This window comes from Megascapheus bottae, chromosome 13, assembly GCF_031878675.1.
Source record: "Megascapheus bottae isolate mThoBot1 chromosome 13, mThoBot2.hap1, whole genome shotgun sequence".
Lineage (NCBI taxonomy): Eukaryota > Metazoa > Chordata > Mammalia > Rodentia > Geomyidae > Megascapheus > Megascapheus bottae.
The window spans coordinates 22,012,925-22,038,387 of record NC_143521.1 but is presented as its reverse complement, the minus strand read 5'-3'; the positions used below and the strand labels follow the sequence as shown (position 1 = coordinate 22,038,387).

Genomic DNA, 25,463 nt, shown 5'->3' with positions numbered 1-25,463 from the left:
TTGATAGGGAAGGGGGGAAAACCAAGACGGGTGGGGGGTGTGGGGGGGGGAGGGATACGGGTACCAAGACATGTGAAAGGGTATCAATGTATGTGAATTAATGCACCTTCTATCTGGCAAATATCATGTAACCCTTTTACTAATTACAATAAAAAAAATTAAAAAAAAACAAATCTCTGTTCTTGAAAAGCCAAATTTCATAAGTACTCACCATAAGCAGCAAAATAGACAATGACAGCAATCAGCAAGGCAGCAAGCACAATCATTATGATTCCCAGAGTGATCTTTCCACATCTTGTGAGTTTGACTTTTGTTTTTGACTCTGTTCTTCTGAGCAAAACACATGGGAGAGCAAGTGTTAATACAAGTGAGATATCTCAAAAAAATATATGGACTTGAAGAAAAGTATAAGTGTATTCTTTTACATATGGAATTGATGACCTTGGAAAATGGGGTGCAGAATTAGTAATGATAGTAGCTGGCCTGCTTGTTTTTCTATATGAACAGCAATATTCACTTAGAGAACATTTGCAAAAAAAAGAAAACAGAAAACATTTGCAGATGATTTACTATGTGCTGGGTGCTACTGTATTAAAAATAAATCTCTTCTTATGGATTTTATATTTTGCTGATGTAGATAACAAAAATACAATAAGCAAAACATATAACAAATCACAAGTTGCTAAATGTCATAGGAAAAAGTAGAGCTAGGCAAAACAGGTCAGAAATACAAGCACGTGTGATAAGTGGAAATAATAGCAAGGTGTACGTTGACTAGGGCTGTCAAGATACACTGAAAAGTTGAAATCTAAGCATGGGTAAAACAGGTGAGAAGGTTATCCACATGGATATCTAGAATATTCCAGAGAGAGAGAGAGAGAGAGAGAGAGAGAGAGAGAGAGAGAGAGAGAGAGAGAGAGAGAGAGAGAGAGAGAGAGAGAGAGACTCCACAATGGCCCTGGGGTAAGGACCAGAGAATAATAAGAAAATGAAGCTGAAAGTTATCAAGGTTGGGAATGTGTCCAGCCTTGTGACTCATGATAATAACTTTAGTTTTCTCCAAATAAAATGGCACTTTGAGCAGATGCTATCATCACAAAGTCTCACCAATGGAGTAGCTACAATAACAGAGTTATTTTCCTACAGTCCTGGAGTCTCCAAGGCAGTGATTAAGATTTTGGCAGGTTTGAGTTTTTTTCCTTTGAGGCCAAATCCCTGTGTTTTCCCACATATGACTCCATCTTTCCTCCTTTTTTTTTTTTTTGCCAGTATGGGGGGCACCATTCTTGAACTTTCTTAAGGCTCTACCACTTGAGCCACAGCACCACTTCTGGTGCTGAGGAATCGAACCCAGAGCTCCTGTATGCTAAGCAAGCATTGGAGACATGCTCCTGGCCCCAGATTTCTGCCTTTCATAGGGACAGCACCTTAATTACCTGTTTTTGTTGTTATTTTTGATGACTGTCCGGTTAGAACTCGTGTCATGGGTGTTGTCCCTGAGCAAGTTTTGCTCAAGTTTAGCACTCTACCATTTTGAGCCACAGCAACATCACCACCTCCTGTTTTCTGGAGGTTACCTGGAAATAAGAGTCTCACAGGGACTTGCCTGCCAGGGCTAGCTTAGAACTGTGATCTTCAGATCTCACCCTCCTGAGTAGCTAGGATTACAGGTATGAGCAACCAGCACCTGGATTTCAATGACTTCTTTTGATTTATCTTCAAGTACAGTTATATTCTGAGGTACTAGGATTTATTATGTCAGTATATAAATCTGAGTCACGGCATAATTTGTACCACAGTATAATTTATGTTTTACTTATATGTCATATTATTATCATTATTTTATATTTATACAGAACCAATATATGCTTTTATTTTATGTACTATGTACTCTATGTAATATAATTTCTTTTATGTACTATATGCTATATATACATATATAAATACGTTAATACGGTTATATATGCATGTAAGATATTTTAATATATATGGAAAATCTATACTTTGAAATGGGTATGCTAAATATTTTTTAGTTTGGATGATCTATATCAGTACCTATAATAGCTATAATTTTGTTGTGACAGAACCAAATGTCTACCAGGATATTTTTTCTTTGATTATAAGAAAATTCTTAAATATATGAGTTTTATTAGGCATACAATATTTGCCAGATTTCCAAACCAGTTGAAATTTCTAAGTCTTAACCAACCACTTTAGACACTTTTTTTTTTGCTTAAAAAATGGGAGAAGGGGCCGGGAGTTTGGCCTAGTGGTTAAAGTGCTTGCCTAGCATGCATGAAGACCCGGGTTCGATCCTTGGTACCACATACATAGAAAAAAGCCGGAAGTGGTGCTGAGGCTCAAGTGGTAGAGCTCTAGCCTTGAGAAAGTCCAAGAACAGTGCTCAGGCCCTGAGCTCAAGCCCAGGACTGGCAAAAAAAAAAATGGGAGAAGATCTTCACTAACCATACAGCAGACAAAGGCCTCATATCTAAAATATATCAACAGCTCAAAAAATTCAATCACTCCAAAACTAATCTCCAAAGTAACAACCATCCCATTAAAAGATGGGCCAAAGACTTAAAGGAGTCTTCTCTGAAGAAGAAATAGAAATGGCCTATAGACACATGAAGAAATGCTCAACATCTCTGTCCATAAAAGAAATGCAAATCAAAACAACTCTAAGATTCGACCTCACTCCAGTTAGAATGGCCAGAATCAGGAAAACAAATAACAGCAAATTCTGGAGGGGATGTAGCCAGGTGGGATCACCACTACACTGTTGGTGGGAGTGCAAACTCATTCAAACAGTATGGAAAGCAGTATGGCAGTTCCTCAAAAGACTAAGCATAGAGCTCCCCTATGACCCAGCAATTCCACTACTTGGCATTTACCCAATTGTCCAGAAACAAGGGCATCCTAAATCCACTAGCACAATGATGCTCATTGCAGCACTATTTACCATAGCAAAGATATGGAACCTACCTAGATGTCCCTCAATCGATGAGTGCATCCACAAGATGTGGTATTTATACACAATGGAATTCTAGGCTCCTGTCAGAAAGAATGACATTGCCCCATTTGTAAGGAAATGGAAAGACTTAGAAAAAAATCATATTAAGTGAAGTAAGCCAGACTCAAAGGAACATAGGCTCAATGGTTTCCCTCATTTGTCATAATCAGTAGAAACCTTGGGTTCTCCTAGCAGAGATTTACAATAGAACAAAATCTAGAGACATTAGGCCAAATAGTACGACACTAAATGTAATGACCTCTAGGATAAGGAAACAAAAGCCATCTAATGAGTGACCTATGTCCTTAATGTACTATGTAATTGTTCATCTCTTTTGCCATCCCTTGGTTATCTCATATTGTTACAATTTTTCACCATGTTATCAGATATATTTTATATGTGCTTAATTGTTTATTTGAAATTGGATAGGTAAGGCGGGAAATCAAGACAAGCAGGGGGAGGGTGGGAGGGAAATGGGGACTAAGACCTGAGAAAGGGTATCAATGTTTGTGAAGTTATACACCTTCTATCTGGTGAATATAATGTAACCCTTCTATTAATCATAATAAAAAAATTGAAAAAAACATGCCAACTGAACATTTAAATGTTTTATTTCAAAATTAGATACTACACATAAAAATCAGTATCCCAATGCTTCTATAAATATATGCTATCCGGGGGGGGGGGAGGGAAATGGGTACCAAGACATGTGAAAGGGTATCAATGTATGTGAATTAATGCACCTTCTATCTGGCAAATATCATGTAACCCTTTTACTAATTACAATAAAAAAATTAAAAAAAATATGATATCCATAAACATTTTGGTGTTAAAAAACACCTAAAAAATCTATGTAGGGAGGGAAGGCGAGACAAAAAAATGATAAGGGTGTATCAAGGTTCGAGATGTAATCTATCCATTCCCTGATGAATACAACTGTAATCCCTTTATACATTATCCCAATAATAAAATGTAATTCAAAAAATCTATGTAAAAGCTCAGAGCAAAGGAAGTTTTTCTTGTGGTGGGGGGGAAGGGACCTAGCACTAAACTCCTGAACAAAGTAAATACTGCCTAGGAGTGGAAAACATCTTTTCCAATTTGATGAACTCACTTATTATGTCTAAAACAGTGTTTAAAGTTTGGGGTAAAAAAATCAGCTAAAAAGTAAGATAAATTCCAAGAAATCAGTTTCTTGCATGTGAATATTGTTTGTGCTTTTTTTTTGGTATCAGTCCTGGGGCTTGAACTCAGGGTCTGACCACTGTCCTTGGATCTTCTCAAAGCTAGCACTCTAGCACTTGGGCAACAGCATTACTTCTGGCTTTTTCTATATATGTGGTACTGAGGAATCAAAACTGGGTCTTCGTGCATGCTAGGAAAGCACTCTACCTGAGTTTGTCTTTTAAGAAAACTGATAAACAAAACAATAAGCCTCTCAATCCAATCTATTGTATTTCAGTCCCTCTGAACCTAGAGTATAATTGAACACCTAGATATACAGTATTGCTCAACAGCCATCAAGTGTAGATCAATGCATTATAAGGGTTGAAAGACAAATAGAGGACCAGAGATAGAAAAATAGAATGAGAGAGATTAGTACAAGAGGATTAACGTAGGAGTGTAAGATTATTATAGTAATGAAGAAAAGGTACAGCGTAAGGATAACTGACCTAAGTTGGTAAGTAGGTAGCGTATTTGAGGACAAAGTTTGGAAAATATTAGATAAAACTTATGTGTTGCTACACGACTAGCTCTCAGCCCAACCAGTGGCCTCACAGTGGGCCATGGGATGGGTCTGCAAGCTTCAGTCTGAGCACGGTGTGCAGAAGTTTTCCTGTGCTGCTTCCAGAAGTGGCCCATGGCCAAGGGTTGGGGTTTGAGAGATTCCAGGGGCTCTCAGCAGGATCAGCAGGAGACCTCTCTGTTCCCAGGGGTGGGGCCCAGCTGAGGACAAGGAACAAGGCAATAATTAGGAAAGCAACTCCTTCAAAAAAAATAAAGTACCTGGGAATTAGCTTTAAGAATGTAAAGGACTTTTTTGATGAAAACTTTAAAACCCTAAAAGAGGAAATTAAAGCAGAACTAAGGAAATGGAAAAAACCTCCCATGCTCCCGGATTGGAAGAATCAACATTGTGAAAATGACAATCTTGCCAAGGGCTATCTACAAATCCAACACAATACCCATCAACAACTCAATGGCATTCTTTAAAGAAATAGAAGAGGCAATCCAAAATTTCTTATGGAATAATAAAAGACCCCTTATAGCAAAAACACTTCTTAGCAGAAAGAACATCACAGGAGGAATTTCAATACCAAACTTCAGACTCTATTACAGAGCTATAATTATCAAACCAGCTTGGTACTGGCACAAGAACAGGCCTGAAGACCAATGGACCACAGACCTATGGCCACCTAATCTTTGACAAGGAAGCCAAAAAAATAGACTGGAAGAAAGACAGCCTCTTCAACAAGTTGTGCTGGCAGAACTGGTTAAGCACCTGCAAAAAACTAAAGTAAGATCCTTCTTTGTCATCCTGCACTAGAATTAACTCCAAATGGATCAAAGACCTGGAGGTAAAAGCTGACACACTGAAAACTTTACAAGAAGGAATAGGAGATACACTAGGCCTCCTTGGCCCAGGTTGAAACTTTCTTAATAAGGACCAAGAATCACAGCAAATAAGAGAAAGGCTGTATAAGTGGGACTGCATTAAACTGCAGAGCTTTTGTATAGCAAAGGACATAGCTAGTAAATTAATTAGGAAGCCTACAGAGTGGGAGAAGATCTTCACCAACCAAAGGCCTCATATCTAAAATATATCAACAGCTCAAAAAGTAGAATCACTCCAAAACTAATCCCCAAAGTAACAACCATCCCATTAAAAAATGGACCAAAGACTTAAAGAGAGTCTTCTCTGAAGAAGAAACAAAAATGGCCTATAGACACATGAAGAAATGCTCAACATCTCTGGTCATAAAAGAAATGCAAATCAAAACAACTCTAAGATGCCACCTCACTCCAGTTAGAATGGCCAGAATCAGGAAAACGAATAACAACAGATGCTGGAGGGGATGTGGCCAGGCGGGATTCCTACTACACTGTTGGTGGGAGTGCAAACTTGTTCAATCACTATGGAAAGCATTATGGCAGTTCTTCAAAAGGCTAAACATAGAGCTCCCCTATGACCCAGCAATTCCACTACTTGGCATTTACCCAACCATCCAGAACCTAGGGCATACTAAATCCACTACCACAACAATGTTCACTGCAGCACTATTCACCATAGCAAAAATATGGAACCAACCTAGATGTCTCTCAGTTGATGAGTGGATCAACAAGTTGTGGTATTTGTACACAATGGAATTCTATGCTGCTGTCAGAAAAAACGACATCGCCCCATTTGTCAGGAAATGGAAAGACTAAGAAAAAATCATATTAAATGAAGTAAGCCAGACTCAAAGGAACTTAGGCTCAATGGTTCCCCTCATTTGTCCTAATCAGTATAAACCTTGGGCTCTCCTAGCAGAGATTTGCAATAGAGCAAAACATTGATACATAAGGCCATATAGGATGAAGCTAATTGAAAAGACCTCCAGGATATTGAAACATAAGCCATATAATGAATGATTGTTGTCCTTAATGTACTATGTTATCTCTCATCTCTTTTGCTGTCCCTTGGTTATCTCATATTATTACACTATCTCACTTTGTTATCTGATATATTGGATTTATTTGTATTTGGTTATTTGAAATTGGATAGGGAAGGGGGGAAAACCAAGACAGGGTGGGGGGTGGAGGGGAGGGTAATGGGGACCAAGACATGTGAAAGGGTATCAATATATGTGAATTAATGCACCTTCTATCTGGCAAATATCATGTAACCCTTTTATTAATTACAATAAAAAATTTTGTTTCTCAAAAAAAAAGAAAACTGATAAACAAATGAGAAATTTCTGTGATGATTATTTGAGGTGTGCTTTTTAATTCTCCTCAACTGTGACCTTGCAATAAATTGAACCACAGGAAAAATTTCATTACTAAATCAAACAAAATGAATATTGGAATTTTTATAACAAGACAGTGTATGTATTTAAAAGTCTTTGTTTATTGTTTTCCTTTCCAATTTGTCTGTAAGGCTGTAAAAATGTGCTCCTTGTCTAAATATTTGCATTATTTGATTTCAACCTTCCTTAGAACATTTTTCCTAAGTGAGAAAAATTTCTAGTGTGAAGCTGGAAATGACTTCACAATCAATCACCTGTGCGGTTTTTCAAATTTTACAGAAGGGGAGGCTAAAGATATTTTCTCTTTGGGATATTTTAAGTGTAGAGACGATTAGAAGTATAGGTAGAGATTTATAATGAGTGACTGTTGTCCTTAATGTACTATGTTATCTCTCATCTCTTTTGCCATCCCTTGATTATCTCATATTGTTACAATATTTCACCTTGTTATCTGATATATTTTATATGTGCTTAATTGGTTATATGAAATTGGATAGGGAAGGGGGAAATCAAGATAAGTGGGGGGGAGGGTGGAAGGGAGATGGGGACCATGTCATGAGAAAGGGTATCGATGTTTGTGAAGTTATGCACCTTCTATCTGGTGAATATAATGTAACTCTTCTATTAATCACAATAAAAATTATTCAAAAATAAAAAAAGATTTATTGATTTGAGAAATGATTATTATCTTCATGCTCCTGAATCTGAAAGGGAAATTCAACTTTAGTGCATATTCAGATTCTTTTCTTTAGATCATTCTTTAATAAAAAATTATTTTCTGTTTTTTTGCCATTAGATAGAGTATTGGTTTAACAAAGGACCACTCAATGTTGAACAGAAATTGCATCTTTGGTGGGAGTTGATAATAGGGACTAGAAAAACCTACTATGCTTTCACATAATTAATTGTCTTTTTTTTCTTCCTGAAATTTGTTTTCTTTTTATTTTTTTATTGTTAGAATAATGTATAGAGGCGTTACAGTCACATTCACCAGGTAGTAGGTGCATTCCTTCTCATGCATTGATACCCCTCCTCATATTTTTGTCCCCATTTTCCTTTCCCCAACTCCCTCCCAAACATCTTGTTTTCCCCCCTTCCCTTTCCTACTTCAAATAAACAAATAAACACATATACAATACAACAGGTAACAAAGTCAGATCATATCATTAATTTTCTATTTGAGTCTACTGACTCACAGTGTATGTAAACCAAAGCAATTAAATGTAAAATATATAAAATGGTAACAATATAAGAATTATTTATGGAATTCCAGAAACACTAGTGAGTTGTTTTGAAAATTATTAATTCCTTAAAATGAAACCAGGATTTTTTAATGCATTGTTTCTCAGATATTGTTTATGGAGCGTAACTAACTGAGCAAGTTGTTATGAAGGACATAGAACACAGTTGGAAATAGAAATGAAGATTTTTGCAGGAGCACTGTAAATTAAAAGCATTAAAATAACAATTTCATGAAAAAATTAGTTTTCATTACAATAAAGAGAAATGCAATGCCAAATTACATTAAGTTAAATGTAACATGAGTACAAAACATTATATTTTTAGAACTTGATTGGGAGGTTACATTTTGTCCAATATTGTACTGTTAGCTTGGAATCTAGCCGTTGGCATGTTATCAAGCTAAAAAAATTCCATGTGAAATTTATCTTAAAATATGTTGTTCTCAATGGACTTGTCAAGATTCATTTTGTGATATTGTTAGGAAAGAGGAATGTATGTGGGGGAACACTGTGTTAATTTGATTGACTTAAGGATCAAAATGTAAAAATTAAAATTATTTTTTCACTTCTGGGTGCACCTTTTTTGGCTGTCAGGCAAACCATTATGTAAACCTATGGCATTATTAATAAGAAGAAGCACTATCTTCTTGTCTGCAATCTTATTACTACTTTAACTATTTAATCATACCATTAAAATATCTAGTAGTGAGCCTCTGTTATCCCAGTGGTTACCAACACCCCTTTATGTTAAAAGCTCTGGAGAAACTAGGAATCCATGGAACATTCTTCAGTATAATAAAGGCTGTGTATGACAAACCAACAGCTAGTATTACACTTAATGGCGAAAAGCTAAAGCCATTCCCTCTAAAATCAGGAAAGAGACAAGGATGCCCACTTTCTCCACTCCTCTTTCAAGACAGTATTAGAATTCCTAGCCAATGCAATAAGGCAAATAAGGCAAATAGGGAAAGAGGAAGTAAAACTTTCCCTCTTTGCAGATGACATGATTCTGTATTTAAAGAATCCTATAGACTCCACTCCCAAGCTTCTTGAGCTGATTCAAAACTTTGGAAGGGTAGCAGGGTATAAAATTAACCCTCAAAAATCAACTGCCTTCCTCTACACCAACAGTGAGAGGAATAAGGCAACAATCAGGAAAGCAACTCCTTTTGCAATAGCCTCAAAGAAAATAAAGTACCTAGGAATTAGCTTAACTAAGAATGTAAAGGACCTTTTTGATGAAAACTTTAAAACCCTGAAAAAGGAAATTAAAGCAGACTGAGGAAATGAAAAAAACCTCCCATGCTCCTGGATTGGAAGAATCAACATTGTGAAAATGACAATCTTGCCAAGGGCTGCCTACAAATTCAATGCAATACACATCAATATCCCAATATCATTCTTTAAAGAAATAGAAGAAGCAATCCAAATTCTTATATGGAATAATAAAAGACCCCGTATAGAAAAAACACTTCTTAGCAGAAAGAACAGCGCAGGAGGAATTTCAATACCAAACTTCAGACTCTATTACAGAGCTATAATTATCAAACCAGCTTGGTACTGGCACAAGAACAGGCCTGAAGACCAATGAAATAGAACTGAGGACCCAGATTTTAAACTACAGACCTATAGCCACCTAATCTTTGACAAGGGAGCCAAAAAAATGACTGGAAAAAAGACAGCCTCTACAACAAGTGGTGCTGGCAGAATTGGTTAAGCACCTGCAAAAAACTAAAGTAAGATCCTTCTTTGTCATCCTGCACTAGAATTAACTCCAAATGGATCAAAGACCTGGAGGTAAAAGCTGACACACTGAAAACTTTACAAGAAGAAATAGGAGATACACTAGGCCTCCTTGGCACAGGTTGAAACTTTCTTAATAAGGACCAAGAATCACAACAAATTTAGAGAAAGGCTGGATAAGTGTGACTGCATTAAACTGCAGAGCTTCAAAGGACATAGCTAGTAAATTAATTAGGAAGCCTAAGAGTGGGAGAAGATCTTCACCAACCAAACAACAGACAAAGGCCTCATATCTAAAATATATCAACAGCTCAAAAAATTGAATCAATCCCAAACTAATCTCCAAAGTAACAACCATCCCATTAAAAGATGGGCCAAAGACTTAAAGAGAGTCTTCTCTGAAGAAGAAACAAAAATGGCCTATAGACACATGAAGAAATGCTCAACATCTCTGGTCATAAAAGAAATGCAAATCAAAAAAACTCTAAGATGCCACCTCACTCCAGTTAGAATGGCCAGAATCAAGAAAACGAATAACAACAAATGCTGGAGGGGATGTGGCCAGGAGGGATCACTACTACACTGTTGGTGGGAGTGCAAACTTGTTCAATCACTATGGAAAGCATTATGGCAGTTCCTCAAAAGGCTAAACATAGAGCTCCCCTATGACCCAGCAATTCCACTACTTGGCATTTACCCAATCATCCAGAAACAAAGGCATACTAAATCCACCAGCACAACAATGTTCATTGCAGCACTATTTACCATAGCAAAGATATGGAACCAACCTAGGTGTCCCTCAGTTGATGAGTGGATCAACAAGATGTGGTATTTGTACACAATAGAATTCTATGCTGCTGTCAGAAAGAACTACATTGTCCCATTTGTTAGGAAATAGAAAGACTTAGAAAAGATCATAATAAGTGAAGTAAGCCAGACTCAAAGGAACTTAGGCCCAATGGTTTCTCTCATTTGTCATAATCAGTAGAAACCTTGGTCTCTCCTAGCAGAGATTTGCAATAGAGCAAAAACTTGCTACAAAAGGCCATATAGTAGGATGCTAAATGAAAGGATCTCTAGGATATAGAAACATAAGCCATATAATGAATGATTGTTGTTCTTTTTTTTTTTTTTTTTGTTTGCCAGTCCTGGGCTTGAGCTCAGGGCCTGAGCACTGTCCTTGGACTTTCTCAAGGCTAGAGCTCTACCACTTGAGCCTCAGCACCACTTCCGGCTTTTTTCTATATATGTGGTACTGAGGAATCGAACCCGGGTCTTCATGCATGCTAGGCAAGCACTTTAACCACTAGGCCAAACTCCCGGCCCCGTGATTGTTGTTCTTAAGGTACTATGTTATCTCTCAACTCTTTTGCTATCCCTTGGTTACCTCATATTGTTACAGTATCTCACTTTGTTACCTGATATATCGGATATATTTGTATTTGGTTATTTGAAATTGGATAGGGAACGGGGGAAAACAAGATGAAGCGTTGGGTTGGGAGGGAGTGAAATGGGGACAAAGACATGTGAAGGGGTATCAATGTATGGGAACTAATGCACCATCTATCTGGCAAATATCATGTAACCCTTTTATTAATTACAATAAAAAACAAATACTGGAAAAAAATAAATTGCAGAGCTTTTGTATGGCAAAGGACATAGCTAGTAAATTAATTAGGAAGCCTACAGAGTGGGAGAAGATCTTCACCAACCAAACAACAGACAAAGGCCTCATATCTAAAATATATCAACAGCTCAAAAAATTCAATCACTCCAAAACTAATCTCTAAAGTAACAACCATCCCATTAAAAGATGGGCCAAAGACTTAAAGAGAGTCTTCTCTGAAGAAGAAACAAAAATGGCCTATAGACACATGAAGAAATGCTCAACATCTCTGGCCATAAAACAAATGCAAATCAAAACAACTCTAAGATTCCACCTCACTCCAGTTAGAATGACCAGAATCAAGAAAACAAATAACAACAAATGCTGGAGGGGATGTGGCCAGGAGGGATCACTACTACACTGTTGGTGGGAGTGGGAACTCGTTCAAACAGTATGGAAAGCAGTATGGCAGCTCCTCAAAAGACTAAGCATAGAGCTCCCCTATGACCCAGCAATTCCACTACTTGGCATTTACCCAATTGTCCAGAAACAAGCACAATGATGCTCATTGCAGCACTATTTACCATAGCAAAGATATGGAACCTACCTAGATGTCCCTCAATCGATGAGTGCATCCACAAGATGTGGTATTTATACACAATGGAATTCTATGCTGCTGTCAGAAAGAACAGCATCTCTCCTTTGTAAGGAAATGGAAAGACTTAGAAAAAAATCATATTAAGTGAAGTAAGCCAGACTCAAAGGAACATAGGCTCAATGGTTTCCCTCATTTGTCATAATCAGTAGAAACTTTGGGCTCTCCTAGCAGAGATTTACAATAGAACAAAATCTAGAGACATTAGGCCAAATAGTACGACACTAAATGTAATGACCTCTAGGATAAGGAAACAAAAGCTATCTAATGAGTGATTGTTGTCTTTAATGTTCAATGTTATCTCTCACCTCTTTTGCCATCCCTTGGTTATCTCATATTGTTACACTATCTCACTTTGTTATCTGATATATTGGATATATTTGTATTTGGTCATTTGAAATTGGATAGGTAAGGGGGGAAAAAAGATGAGAGGTGGGGGTTGGGGGGAGGGAAATGGGGACTGAGGCATGAGAAAGGGTATCAATATATGTGAATTAATGCACCTCCTATCTAGCAAATATAATGTAACCCTTCTATTAATTACAATAAAAATATATGAAAAAATTTAATACCATAGCACACAACCAATGTATTTATGTGTCGATATTAGCATGGGTCATTAGAAATACATGTACATCCTCATACCTTTTTCATAATGGAATTAAGATTAAATATCCCAAATACCTTCACCTTTGGGCAAGTACATTTTTTATATTTCCTGATCATAATTGAAATACAATTTCACTTATGAAACTTTTAATAATTTCTCCAAAGAATTCATCAGAACAGAATGTAAAGATAAAACTCGTCTCAGCTTTATCCTTTTGGTTTTGGATTTGTATTGCTCCTTTTTCTACAGAAAAGTTGAGGGGGCCATGCTTTAAAAACACTCAAGTACAAACTGAGTCGCATTAACAATTTTGACTTTTTTTTCTTTCAGAAAATGGACCTCAATAGCCAAGGCAAACAGTCCCACCACTCTCCCCCTTTCAACTCACCCATTCTGTGGAGATGTCTGCTCTTCCTGGCTCAGAGGAGGTTGTCCCTTTCCCATCTTCCCCTCAAGTGTTGGGAAGCACAGTCATTCTCTGCTTTCTTGGCCCACAAAATTCTATGACTTTACTGTTTTATGATAATGGCATAATGATAATACTTAGCACTTACACAATATTTCATCTTCAAAGTGCTTTCCTAACATTTACTAATTCATTTTAAAACATTAGTAAAACATGAGCTATGTATATGCTACTCCATAAATAATAAATAATATGTGATGTAAGTGGGGGCAAAGTTTAAAATTCAGTTGTGTTGCCTCAGGAAGCACCACACTCTCATCTGACTTGGGAAAGGTGTTGGGCAATTTTAGGGTTTTGGAAGAGGAGTGGTGGCCCTTCCTACTTCCCAGGATCCACTTCAAAAACAATGTCAACTTCTTTTTAGCTCTTCAACAGAGAACAAATGGCTCTTAACCCTCCATTATGGTCTGAATCTTTTCCAACTCATAATTCTCTGTCTCCTTCAGTCATGTATCATCCTTTCATGAACATGGAATTTTTACTGCCACTGTATTATTAGTACTTTTTAAAGAATGTTTGATACCCTGAAATCTATGGAGTCATTGAGTTTTTATTAAAAATATAGATGGGTTTAACCAGTAATTTTCCAGAGTTTTGGATAGTGTTCTGATTCTTAAGAGCTAATTTTGATATTGATGTGGAAACTAGATTGGACACATCGTAGTGTTCAACTACCTAGATGAAAAAACATTTGTCACAGGCTAAGGACTAGAGGAAATGGATGTCCTTTTTATGTAGGGAAAGAAAGCTTCCTGCTAAGACAATATTTGTTTTAAAGAGACTCAGCTTACTATAGGATCTGCAGGATTGTTGCCCTTTCTTCCCAAAATATGTATAGGGAATGAGAGCCAAAGAAATGTTATGATAAAAAAGAATCCCAATTGCAGTTTATATTTCAGTTATTAATAGGACTCTATTCATTTGTATCTATATTCTTCAAAAATTTTAATTACATTTAGTGTTTATGCATGTGTTTAAAATATGTAGTGTATTCTTCCCATCTTTATTTGTCTCTGTAAGACCTATTCATCCTTCAAGGTCAGCCTAATAGAACCTTTGTCGTGTGGGCTTCTCAAAATGTACTCCTTTATCATCTGAAGCTCATAAACTGTAATAAACTCACAGAATCTTGCAACACAAGATACACAGAGCTTGGGGAATATTAGATAAGAGTCCTGACGAAAAGCATCCTGAATGATTGTCCAAAATGAGTTTTTGATGCAGAATACTGTCTTCCTACACTGACATGAAAAATCCAGCCACAACCACAACCACAAGAACTGTAGAGCTGGCACTCTGCTAACTACAGAATTAGAAACAGCACTCTTGGATGCTTGCAACCTCTTAGGTTAAGGCAGTCAAATGGTCTGGCAACAAAAACAAACCAAAGTAAACACTAGATAGAACACATGAGAATAATTATATGAACAGAGGAGTGACACTTAATTCCCCAGGTGGGAATGGCAGTCAATGACTGAATTGTTTGAAGTCCTTAAGAAAAAAACATCTTTATGAGAGTCCATGGAAGAAAAATGTCATAGAAACATATCTTAGCAAGTGTAATTCCTAGATTCCTCTTAAACTCTATACTTTTATAGGCTTGAAAGTATCCTCTGTGTCAATGTAACATTTGTGATGATGTAAAGTAGGATATTTTCAAAAGCTAAAGGCATTTTTGTCTTTTCCTTTTATAAAAGTACAGCTAAAGATCTTATTTTTTCAAATATTTTTATTGTAATTAATAGAAGGGTTACATTATATTCACCAGATAGAAAGTGCATAACTTCAAATACATTGATAACCTTTCTCATGTCTTGGTCCCCATTTCCCTCCCCCGACCCCTGCCCCTCATTGTGTTTTCCCCCCTTCCCTATCCAATTTAAATAACCAAATAAGCATATATACAATATGTCAGATGACAAGGTGAAATATTGTAACAATATGAGATAACCAAGGAACAGCAAAAGAGATGAGAGATAACATAGTACATTAAGGACAACAATCATTCATTATATGGCTTTTGTTTTCTTATCCTGGAGGTCCTTTCATTTAGCATCACACTATATGGCCTTACATATCTAGTTCTAAAGATCTTATTAAAATCAGCTAGTCAGTGGATCATTGGATTGAAATTAAAATGTAAGCATCTAGTATTAAACTGTACATTAGCTGCTGTATCAGCATGTAAATACATATACTTTTTGATAATTATCAGGAATAAATATAGAATGATAATGAATATTAAAGTAAAAGGTCTGAATAGTAGGTTTGCTACATATAATGATTGCAAATGGACTAAACGTATATATGTATTTGGGTAAGAGAATTTGGAAAATGTTATCATTGATTGGCATTAATTGTCAACGTGCTATAGATTTGTTTGAAAAAGTTTTAAATTATTTCTTGGTACTATTATGCTGCTCACGCATGCATTTTTTTTTTTTTTGCGGGGTTGGGGTCAGGTTGGTCATGAGGCTTGAACTCTGGGCCTGTGTGCTGTTGCTGAGCTTTTGCTGAACTCTTCTGCTCAAGGCTACCGTCCACTCCTGGCGCCACTTTTTCATTTTCTGGTAGTTAATTGGAGATAAGAGTCTCACAGACTTTTGTGCCAGGGTTGGGTTTGAACTGCGATCCTCGGATCTCAGCCTCCTGAGTAGCTAGGACTACAGATGTGAGCTACTGTGTTGGGCTTCATGTATGCATTTCATGTATGAAGGAATATCTAAAATATGGTACCTTATTTATTTATAGGCACTTTTGACAATTTTAGGAGAAGGTTTAAAATGAAAAATTTTAAAAGAGTGCAACCTGTCTTCTTTCCTTTCCAACTTTAAAATGGCAAACATTTTATAGATGAAAATGTTGTCAGAGATGAGGGTAATATACAGAATAAGGTACAGAGATTTTTTAACATTTAAGAATCACTTAGCCAAAAAATATTGTTCCATTTATGTATGTATATATATATATATATGAAAAAAATATAGCCAGCCCTGGTCCTTGAACTCAGGGCTTGGACACTGTCCTTTGGGCTTTTCTCAAGGCTAGAGTTCTATCATTTGAGCCCCAGCACCATTTCTGCCTTCTTTTTATGTATGTGGTACCGAGGAATCAAACTGGGGTCTTTGTGCATGCTAGGCAAGCACTCTACCACTAGGCCAAATTCCCAGCCCCTACTGTTTCATTCTTGAGAAAACATCTCACTATGTAGCCCAGGTTGACCTGAATCTTATTCTCCTCCTCAGTTTTCAAAGGGCCAGACTGCAGGACTCTGCCTACTTTCCTGGCTATACTTATTAGTTTATACACATAAGTAGGCCATTTTCTTAAGTAAGGGAAGGGGTGAGTTGGGATGGGAGGTTGAGGATGTTGAAAGGGGTGACTGATTTAGTGAATGGAAGCTCCTTTGCATAACTACTTATAGATAATAAATAACAGTTTTTTAAAAAGATAAGAGAAGAAAACAAAAATTTTTGAAAGGTTAAAATCCCTATTTTTAGAAAAAAACAAATGAAATAGTATTAAAACTGATTCAAAAATGGGGACCAAGACATGAGAAAGGGTATCAATGTACGTGAATTAATGTACCTGCTATCTGGCAAATATAATGTAACCCTTCTATTAATTACAGTAAAAAATATATGAAAAAAATAACTAAAGTAAACAAAAGGGGTATGGCTGTACCTCAAGTGGTAGAATGCTTTCATAGCAAACACAAGGCCTGATTCCAAACTCAATTATCATATAAAGAGAATGGGAAAAAGAAAAAAAGAAAAGAAACCTTGAAGGCCAGGAGCTGAGTTAGGCCCAAACAAAACTTCAAAGTAAAATGTTTTTCAGACATAATGACAAAGCTTATTCCAGGGATGAAAACCAGTATGAAGGACATGCATGAGCCATAAAGCCCCTTGTATTCGTAAGAAATGTATGAGGAAAACACATGGTAGTTTCATAATTTCAATGGTTTCCCTCATTTATAATAATTAGTACACATCTAGGACTCTTCTAGCAGAAGATTACAATAGCTCAAAACCTATGTATATAAAGTCATATAGGATGAGGTTAAATGAAAGGAACTCTAGGACATGGAAACAAGAACTTGTGTGATTGTTGTTCTTAATGTACTATATTATTTCTCTTCTCTTTTGTTACCCTTTGGTAAATCTCATATTGTTACTGTATCTGACTTTGTTACCTGGTATATTGTATATATGTTTATTTGCTTATTTGAAATAGGAAAGGGAAGGGGGAAAACAAGATGATTGGGAGAAGGTGCGGGGAGGGAAATAAGGACAAAAGCATGAGAAGGGGTACCAATGAGTGAGAAGTAATGCAACTACTTCCTGATGAATGTAAATGTAACCCCTCTATATTACCAGAATGATTAAAAATATTTTAAAAGAAAAAAAAAGCTGATTGAAGACATAATACTGGGATGCATGTGATATTTTTGTAAATGTATTTTCAATCTTGTTGATATACATATATGCACACTAATGATAGTTTATATTTATGATTTATATTTATGTATGTAAATTTTATCGAATCCATGAAACTAGTATGATTAGTTTGCTAATATAAGGTATCAAAACATTAACTGTTGTACTATAAATATGTGTATTCTTTGGGGTTTTTATGTTTTAGCTTAAAAGATAAGTTTTACACAGTGAGACCAAAGGAGGACATTCTTTTTTTTCATATATTTTTATGGTAATTAATAGAAGGGATACATTATATTCACCAGATAGAAAGTACATAACTTCAAATACATTGATACCCTTTCTCATGTTTTGGTCCCCATTTCCCTCCTCCCACCCCCGCTCCTCATCTTGTTTTCCTCTCTTCCTTATCCTATTTCAAATAACCAAATAAGCATGTATACAATATAACAGATAACAAGGTGAAATACTGTAACAGTATGAGATAACCAAGGGAAAGCAAAAGAGATGAGAGATAACATAGTACATTAAGGACAACAATTACTCATTATATGGCTTTTGTTTCTATATCCTGGAGGTCCTTTCATTTAGAGTCATACTATATGGCCTTATGTATCTAGGTTTTGTTCTATTGTAAATCTCTGCTAGGAGAGCCCAAGGTTTCTACTGATTATGACAAATGAGGGAAACCATTGAGGTTTTGTTCCAAAGGAGGACATTTTTAAGAGAGTCAGGGAAAGGCACAATGACTATGTGTGCCTCATCATACAAAATAATATTTATCAAAATGAACTCCCAAAATTGGAAATAGGCTTTTTCTTTTTTGCTGTGTTTGTTTTCTTTTCTTTTTGTCTTTTTTTTGTCTTGGTGAGTGTATTTGGAAGCATAGAAATGGAGCTTGTACAAATGCTGCAATGATACGCACTGGACACTAGATTGTGGGTAGGATGGGAGGGAATAACTGGGAGAGAGTGAGGGAAGGCGTAACATTGTCCAAAAAAAAAATATACTCTTTTCCTGACTGATATAACTGTAAACCCTGTTAGCATTTCCTTCTTTCTTTCCTTCCTTCCTTCCTCCCTCCCTTTCTCCTTTTTTTGTTTTGTCGGTTGTAGAACTTGAATTCTGTGCCTGGGATCTGTCCCTGAGCTCTTCAGCCCACCTCTACCCCCTACCCCTTGAGCCACAGCTCCACTTCTGATTTTCTGATGGTTAATTGGAGCTAAGAGTCTCACAGACTTTAGCGCCTGGTCAGGCTTTGAACCGTGATCCTTGGATCTTAGCCTCCTGACTAGTTAGGATTACAGGTGTGAGCAACCCCTTCTGGTAGCATTTTCACATTACAAAAAGGTACTACTTTCAGTGGCCTGTAATCAAAGCTATTCAGGAGACAGAAACTATAAGATTGCACTTTTGAGCTGGATAGGCAATATGTTAGACTGTACAACAACAAATAGGTTAACCGTGATAGTGCATGCCCTTTATCCCCAGCTATGAAAGAGGCATAGATAGGAAGATTGCAGTCTATGATAGCCTAGGCAACAACAAAAGATTCTTTTCCCAAAATAAGAATGAAAGGCCAAGGCGGTGTGACTCAAGTGGTGGAATGACTTTTCAGCAAGTTTGAAGACCTTCATTCAACCCCCAGTACTAACAAAAATTTAATTAAAAAAATTAAATCTCAGAGCCCTGTGTGTGGTCTAGTGGTAGAGTTCTTGCCTAGCACACAGGAAGCCCTGGGTCGATTCCTAGATACCACATTCACAGAAAAAGCAAAAGTGGTGCAGGGCTCAAGTGGTAGAGCACTAGCCTTGAGAAAGCTCAAGGACAGTGCCCAGGACCTGAGTTCAAGTCCCAGGACTAGTAAAAATATCCCAATAAAAAACTATTGAATTCCAGCAAAAACCTAGCCTGTAAATACATAATTCATATCCTGTTCTTTGTCTTAGTTTTGTTGGCTGAGGGGCTTGAATTCAGATCTGGGATGCTGCCCCTAAGCTTTTACACTCAAGGATAGCACTCTACCAATTTGAGCCACAAGGCTGCTTCCAGTTTTCTGCAGATTAATAGGGGTAATAGTTTCATGGAATTTCCTTCCTGGGCTGGCTTTGAAGCACAATCCTCATATTTCAGTTTCCTGACAAGCTAGGATCACAGGTATGAGCCACTGGTATGCAGTTCATATCCTGCTTTCTTAAACATAAATATTTTTTTCTAGTCCTTGTTTTATTTTTTCATAATATTTTCTTACCTAATTATGATTTTTTTCTTTCAGCTAGTAGGAAGGTTCACCTCCATACTTGCTGCAAGTGGTAAAATTGATTACAGATTAGTTTCATTAAATCCAGTATCTTTACACTTACACTAAATTTGATTTTTACACATTACTATTATTTTTATTAAATTTTTAGCTTTGTTTCCTTTTTATTGTAATGTATAGAGTTATATTCACCAGCTAAAGGGTGCATTTCTTCTCACACATTGATACCCCTTCTTATGTTTTTGTCCCCATTTCCCTCCCTCCATCTCTCCCAATCATCGTGTTTTCCCCCATTCCCTTTCCTATTTCAAGTAAACAAATAAATGTATATACAATATACCAGGTAACAAAGTCAGATAAAATATGATAACAATATGAGATTAACCAAAGGGCAGCAAAAGAGAAGACAAATAACATAGTACATTAAGAACAACAATCACATAATAAAAGCTCTTGTTTTCATATCCTGGAGATCCTATCATTTAGCCTCATCCTATGTGTCCAGGTTTTGAGCTATTGTAATCCCCTGCTAGGAGAGTCCTAGGTTTGTACTAATTATTACAAATGAGGGAAACCATTTAAACATAAATATTTTATCTGAATAATTAAAGTCAATTATATAAAAGTTCATACCCTAAGCCTATATCTACAGCATATATAAAGTGGCAAGCTATAAAAGCAATCCACAAAAATCAGAAGATTTCTGCATGTGTAGTAAGACAGAGAGAGAAATCAGGAAAGCAACTTAATTTTCAATAAATATCAATAGTACAAAAAGCAAAATAACAGCAACAATAAACAAAGCCTAGCAGTCAAACTAACCAAGCAAGTAAAGGACCTTTACAATGAAAACTATATGATATTGGAGAAGACATTAGGTAATGGAAGAAGACATTAGAAAATGGAAAGACCTGTGCTTCTGGACTGTTAATTAATGTTGTGAAAATGACAATACTACCTAAGGCAATTGACACATTGATTCAATATCTATCAAAATACTAATGTCATTCTTCACTGAGAGAGAATAACATCTAGAAATTCATAAGGAGCCACAATAAGTCCTGTCTGGATTGCAAAAGCAATCTATGGCAAAATAAATAGTGCTCGAGGTATAACAATTCCAGATTTCAAACTCTACTACCAAGCTATAGTGTTGTACTGGCACAAAAACAGTCCCACAAACCTGGCACAGAATAGAAGAACTTGAATAAACCTGCATATGTATAAGCATACAATCTTTCATAAGAAGTCCAAAAATATACGATGGAAAAAAGAGGGTCTCTTCAACAAATGATTTTGGGAAAACTAATTATTCTCATGCACAAAAAGGAAACTGAATCTCTGTCACCCTGAACTAATATCAGTTCAAAAATATATCAGAGACCTCAAGGTAAGACCTGGAACCATGTGGGAATAAGAGAAACATTACAACTTCCTAGAAAAGGCAAGAACTTTTGAGTAAAGTTCCAGGAGCTCAATTAAAAAAAGAAAGATCTAACAAATGGAATTTCATCAAACTTTCTGCACATCAGAGGACATAGCAAACCAAAAAGATGCTTACAGAATGGGAGAAGATCTTTGTCAGCTATTTGTCAGACAGTAACCTAATATTTATTCATTTATTATTTTTTGCCAGTCCTGGGACTTGAACTTAGGACCTGAGAACTGTCCTTGGGCTTTCTCAAGGCCAGAGCTCTATCACTTCAGCGACATTACCACTTTTCTATATATGTGGTACTGAGGAATTGAGCCCGGATCTTCATGCACGCTGTACAAGCACTTTACCAGTAGACCAAACTCCTGGCCCAAATATTTTTTTCTATTTGTTATTTTATTGTAATTAATAGAAGGGTTACATGATATTCACCAGATAGAAGGTGCATTACTTCACAAACATTGATACCCTTTCTCATGTCTTGGTCACCATTTCCCTCCCCCCACCCTCGCCCCTCATCTTGTTTTCCTCCCTTCCCTATCCGACTTTAAATAACCAGAAATGCATATATCCAATATATAAGATAATGAGGTGAAATACTGTAACAATATGAGATGGCCAAGGGACAGCAAAAGAGATGAGAGATAACATAGTACATTAAGGACATCACTCATTATATAGCTTTTGTTTCTATATCCTCAAGGTCCTTTCATTTAGCTTCATTCTATATGGCCTTATGTATCTAAATTTTGTTCTATTGTAAATCTCTGCTAGGAGAGCCCAAGGTTTTGACTGATTATGACAAATGAGGGAAACTATTGAGCCTATGTTCCTTTGAGTCTGGCTTACTTCACTTCAAACCTCAGTAACACAGGAAGAAAAAAAGGAAGGGAGGAAGGAAAGGTTTCTTGATTTTTAGGAAACTGTACATTTTTCTCTTCTCTAGCTATGCTTTTTCAATGAAACTTCCTCCAATGAAGGTTCCTCTTTGAACCTTCCTCAAATATGGAACATCAATGTATGCATGTTCTCTCAGTTCACATTTTCTCTTCTTAGGAATTCCACTCCATTTTGAGCCAGTCAGTTCTCTTTGATCTCTAGATGTGACTGTACACAGCCATTTACTTGACAATCATCATATGGATGTCTTTGAGATAGCTCAACTGAAATGTATTTCCTAAATATTTCCCAACTCTGTAACTCTTTAAAAATTTTTATTGTAATAGTATCATCCTTCTATCCTCTGGACTATAACAGCCTCATAACTAGTGTCTTTGACTCTGGTCTTAACCATTTCACATTCTACATAAAAGAAAGGAATTCTTTTTAAACAAAATCCATGCAGAGTATCTTCCAACAAGTTTACTTAACACTTCTCTATGTGAATCCATGTTAATTCAGTTAAATCTAGTTGATTTATTTTAATGATTGCAGTCATTTTGTTACTGAACATACCGTTCATCCATCTAGCATTTCATTTTAATGTTCTACATAATTGTCCAACATTCCTGCCATATGAACATCTTGAAGATATAGCTGGAAGCACAGTTCTCATATCTTCAGATATGAGAATTTTTAATAGGGAATCTTTATGGTTAGTCTTTTGAGGAACTGCCATACTGCTTTCCATACTGTTTGAATGAGTTTGCAACAATACTACAACAGTGTAGTATTGATCCCTCCTGGCCACATCCCCACCAGCATCTGTTGTTGTTAGATTTCTTGATCCTGGCCATTATAACTGAAGTGAGGTAGAATATTAGAGTTGCTTTGATTTGCATTTCTTTTATTGGCCCAAATGTTTTTAATATACAAAGATCTCTGGAAACTAAGCCCTTAAAGACTTAGAAAAAATCATATTGAGTAGAGTAAGCCAGACTCAAAGGAACATAGGTTCAATGATTTCCCTCATTTGTCATAATTAGCATAAACCTTGAACTCTCCTAGCAGAGGTTTACAATAGGACAAAGCCAAAACCTAGATACATAAGCCCATATAGGATGAGGCTAAATGAAAGGATCTCCAGGATATAGAAAGAAGATAATGTGTGATCGTTGTTCATAATGTACTATGTTATTTCTCATCTCTTTTGTTGTCCCTTTGTCATCTCATATTGTTACAGTATCTTACCTTGTTATCTGATATATTGTATATATGTTTATTTGTTTATTTGAGATAGGATAGGGAAGGGGAAAACAAGATGGGGGGGACAGAAATGGGGACAAATCATGAGAAAGGTTAGCAACTTTTGTGAAGTAATGCACCTTCTATCTGGCAAATATAATGTAATCCTTCTATTAATTACAATAAAATGTATTATAAAAAGAATTCACAATTATTAATAAAGGCAAATGAACTAGAGACTGCTCATAAGAAGTAAAAATGGCCAATAAACACATGAAGAAATTCTCACTATCTTGAGGCATAAGGAAATGTAAATCAAAACAAGTGATATCATATCACTTCGGTTGGAAAGGCCATCAATGAAACATACAGTAACAGATGCTGGCCCAGATATGGGGGAAAAGAAACCCTGATGTCCTAGGAGTGGAAATGCATATTTGTTTGAACTGTCTTGGGAACAGTCTGGAGAATCCTTAAACATTTAAATATAGTACTTGTCCTATGATCCAAGAATTGCCAGTGTAGGGCATTTATCTAATAGATTACAAACTATGACACAAGAAAGTCACTTGCACAACCACATTCTTTGTTACACTATTCATATTGCCAAGGTATTGAAACAGTCCATATGCCCTCAATGGATAAATGGGTTAAAAATATGGTATGTACAAACAATGACATTTCACTCTTCCACTAGGAAAAATATTATAGTATTTGCAAAGAAAAATGTGGACCTGGAAAAAAATTACATTTAGTGAGGTAAGTCAGACTGAGAGAGACAAGGTCACACGTTTCTTGTCATATGTGGATGCTAGAACTAATTTATAATATAAACATATATGTATAAATTCACACAAATGTATTAAATGAAGTATGGTATTTTAGGGGAGAATTCAAATGATAATCTATCAAGAAACTCATATTCTGCAGAGCACAGATGGCTCACAATTGTCATCCTAGCTACATAGGAAGCTGAGATCTGAGGATGACAGTTTGAAGCCAACCTCAGGCAAAAAAGTCCATTAGACTCTTGTCTCTAATAAAATACTTAGAAAAGGCCAGAAGTGGTGCTGTAGCTCAAGTGGTAGAGTGCTAGCCTTGAGTACAAAGAGGCTTAGGGAGAGGGTCAAGGCCCTGAGTTCAAGTCTCAGGACCAGGGGGAAAGTTTTTTAAAAAGAGTGAGAGATGGGGCCGGGAGTTTGGCCTAGTAGTAGAGTGCTTGCCTAGCATGCATGAAGACCTGGGTTCAATTCCTCCGTACCACATACATAGAAAAAAAAAGCCAGAAGTGGTGCTGAAGCTCAAGTGGTAGAGCTCTAACCTTGAGAAAGTCCAAGGACAGTGCTCAGGCCCTGAGCTCAAGCCCAGGACTGGCAGTAAAAAAAAAATAGTGAGAGAGAAACTCATATTTCAACAAAGTGAACACTAAAGAACTGGAACTCTGAATGTGTGTATGGGAGAGTACTGGGGGGAGATCAAGGTAAGAGACGGTAGAGGAATGAAGAAAAGTAGTGAGGGGAGAATGCATTTGTAATATCCAGTGCATATACTCTTAAACTATGAAAATAAGGGGAGGGGTTGACTTGGGAAGTTTAAGAGGCAAAGTTGATTAAGATGCTTTGTACTTATAAATTGACTTGTTGAAGATAATAAAAATATAACTTTTTAAAAGATCGTGTCTGATTAGAGTTTTGATATAGACAATTTAAAATACATGCTTGGATATAACAAAATATTTTCTTTCACCCAGGCTAATTTCAAGTCTACATGCAGCAAACATTATAATAAAGAATGCTACCTTATATAAGGGGCCCTCTCATGTTTACTGTTACATTTTCTTTACCTTGTTATTATGCCTTTC

The 25,463-nt window shown here is 36.4% G+C and overlaps 1 protein-coding gene across 1 annotated transcript in view; it reads right to left on the bottom strand.

The window, feature by feature from the left end:
- The window catches only part of LOC150055685 (transmembrane protease serine 11C-like), a 49,467-nt gene extending 36,145 nt beyond the window's left edge, over positions 1 to 13,322 (bottom strand). The window contains exons 1-2 of the mRNA XM_090343154.1: positions 13,267 to 13,322; positions 212 to 330 (exon numbers count right to left, since the gene is read on the bottom strand). Of these exons, the coding sequence (XP_090199280.1) occupies positions 212 to 330; positions 13,267 to 13,322 (175 nt within the window). The remainder of the gene's footprint in view (positions 1 to 211; positions 331 to 13,266) is intronic.
- Between the last annotated feature and the right edge of the window lie 12,141 nt (positions 13,323 to 25,463).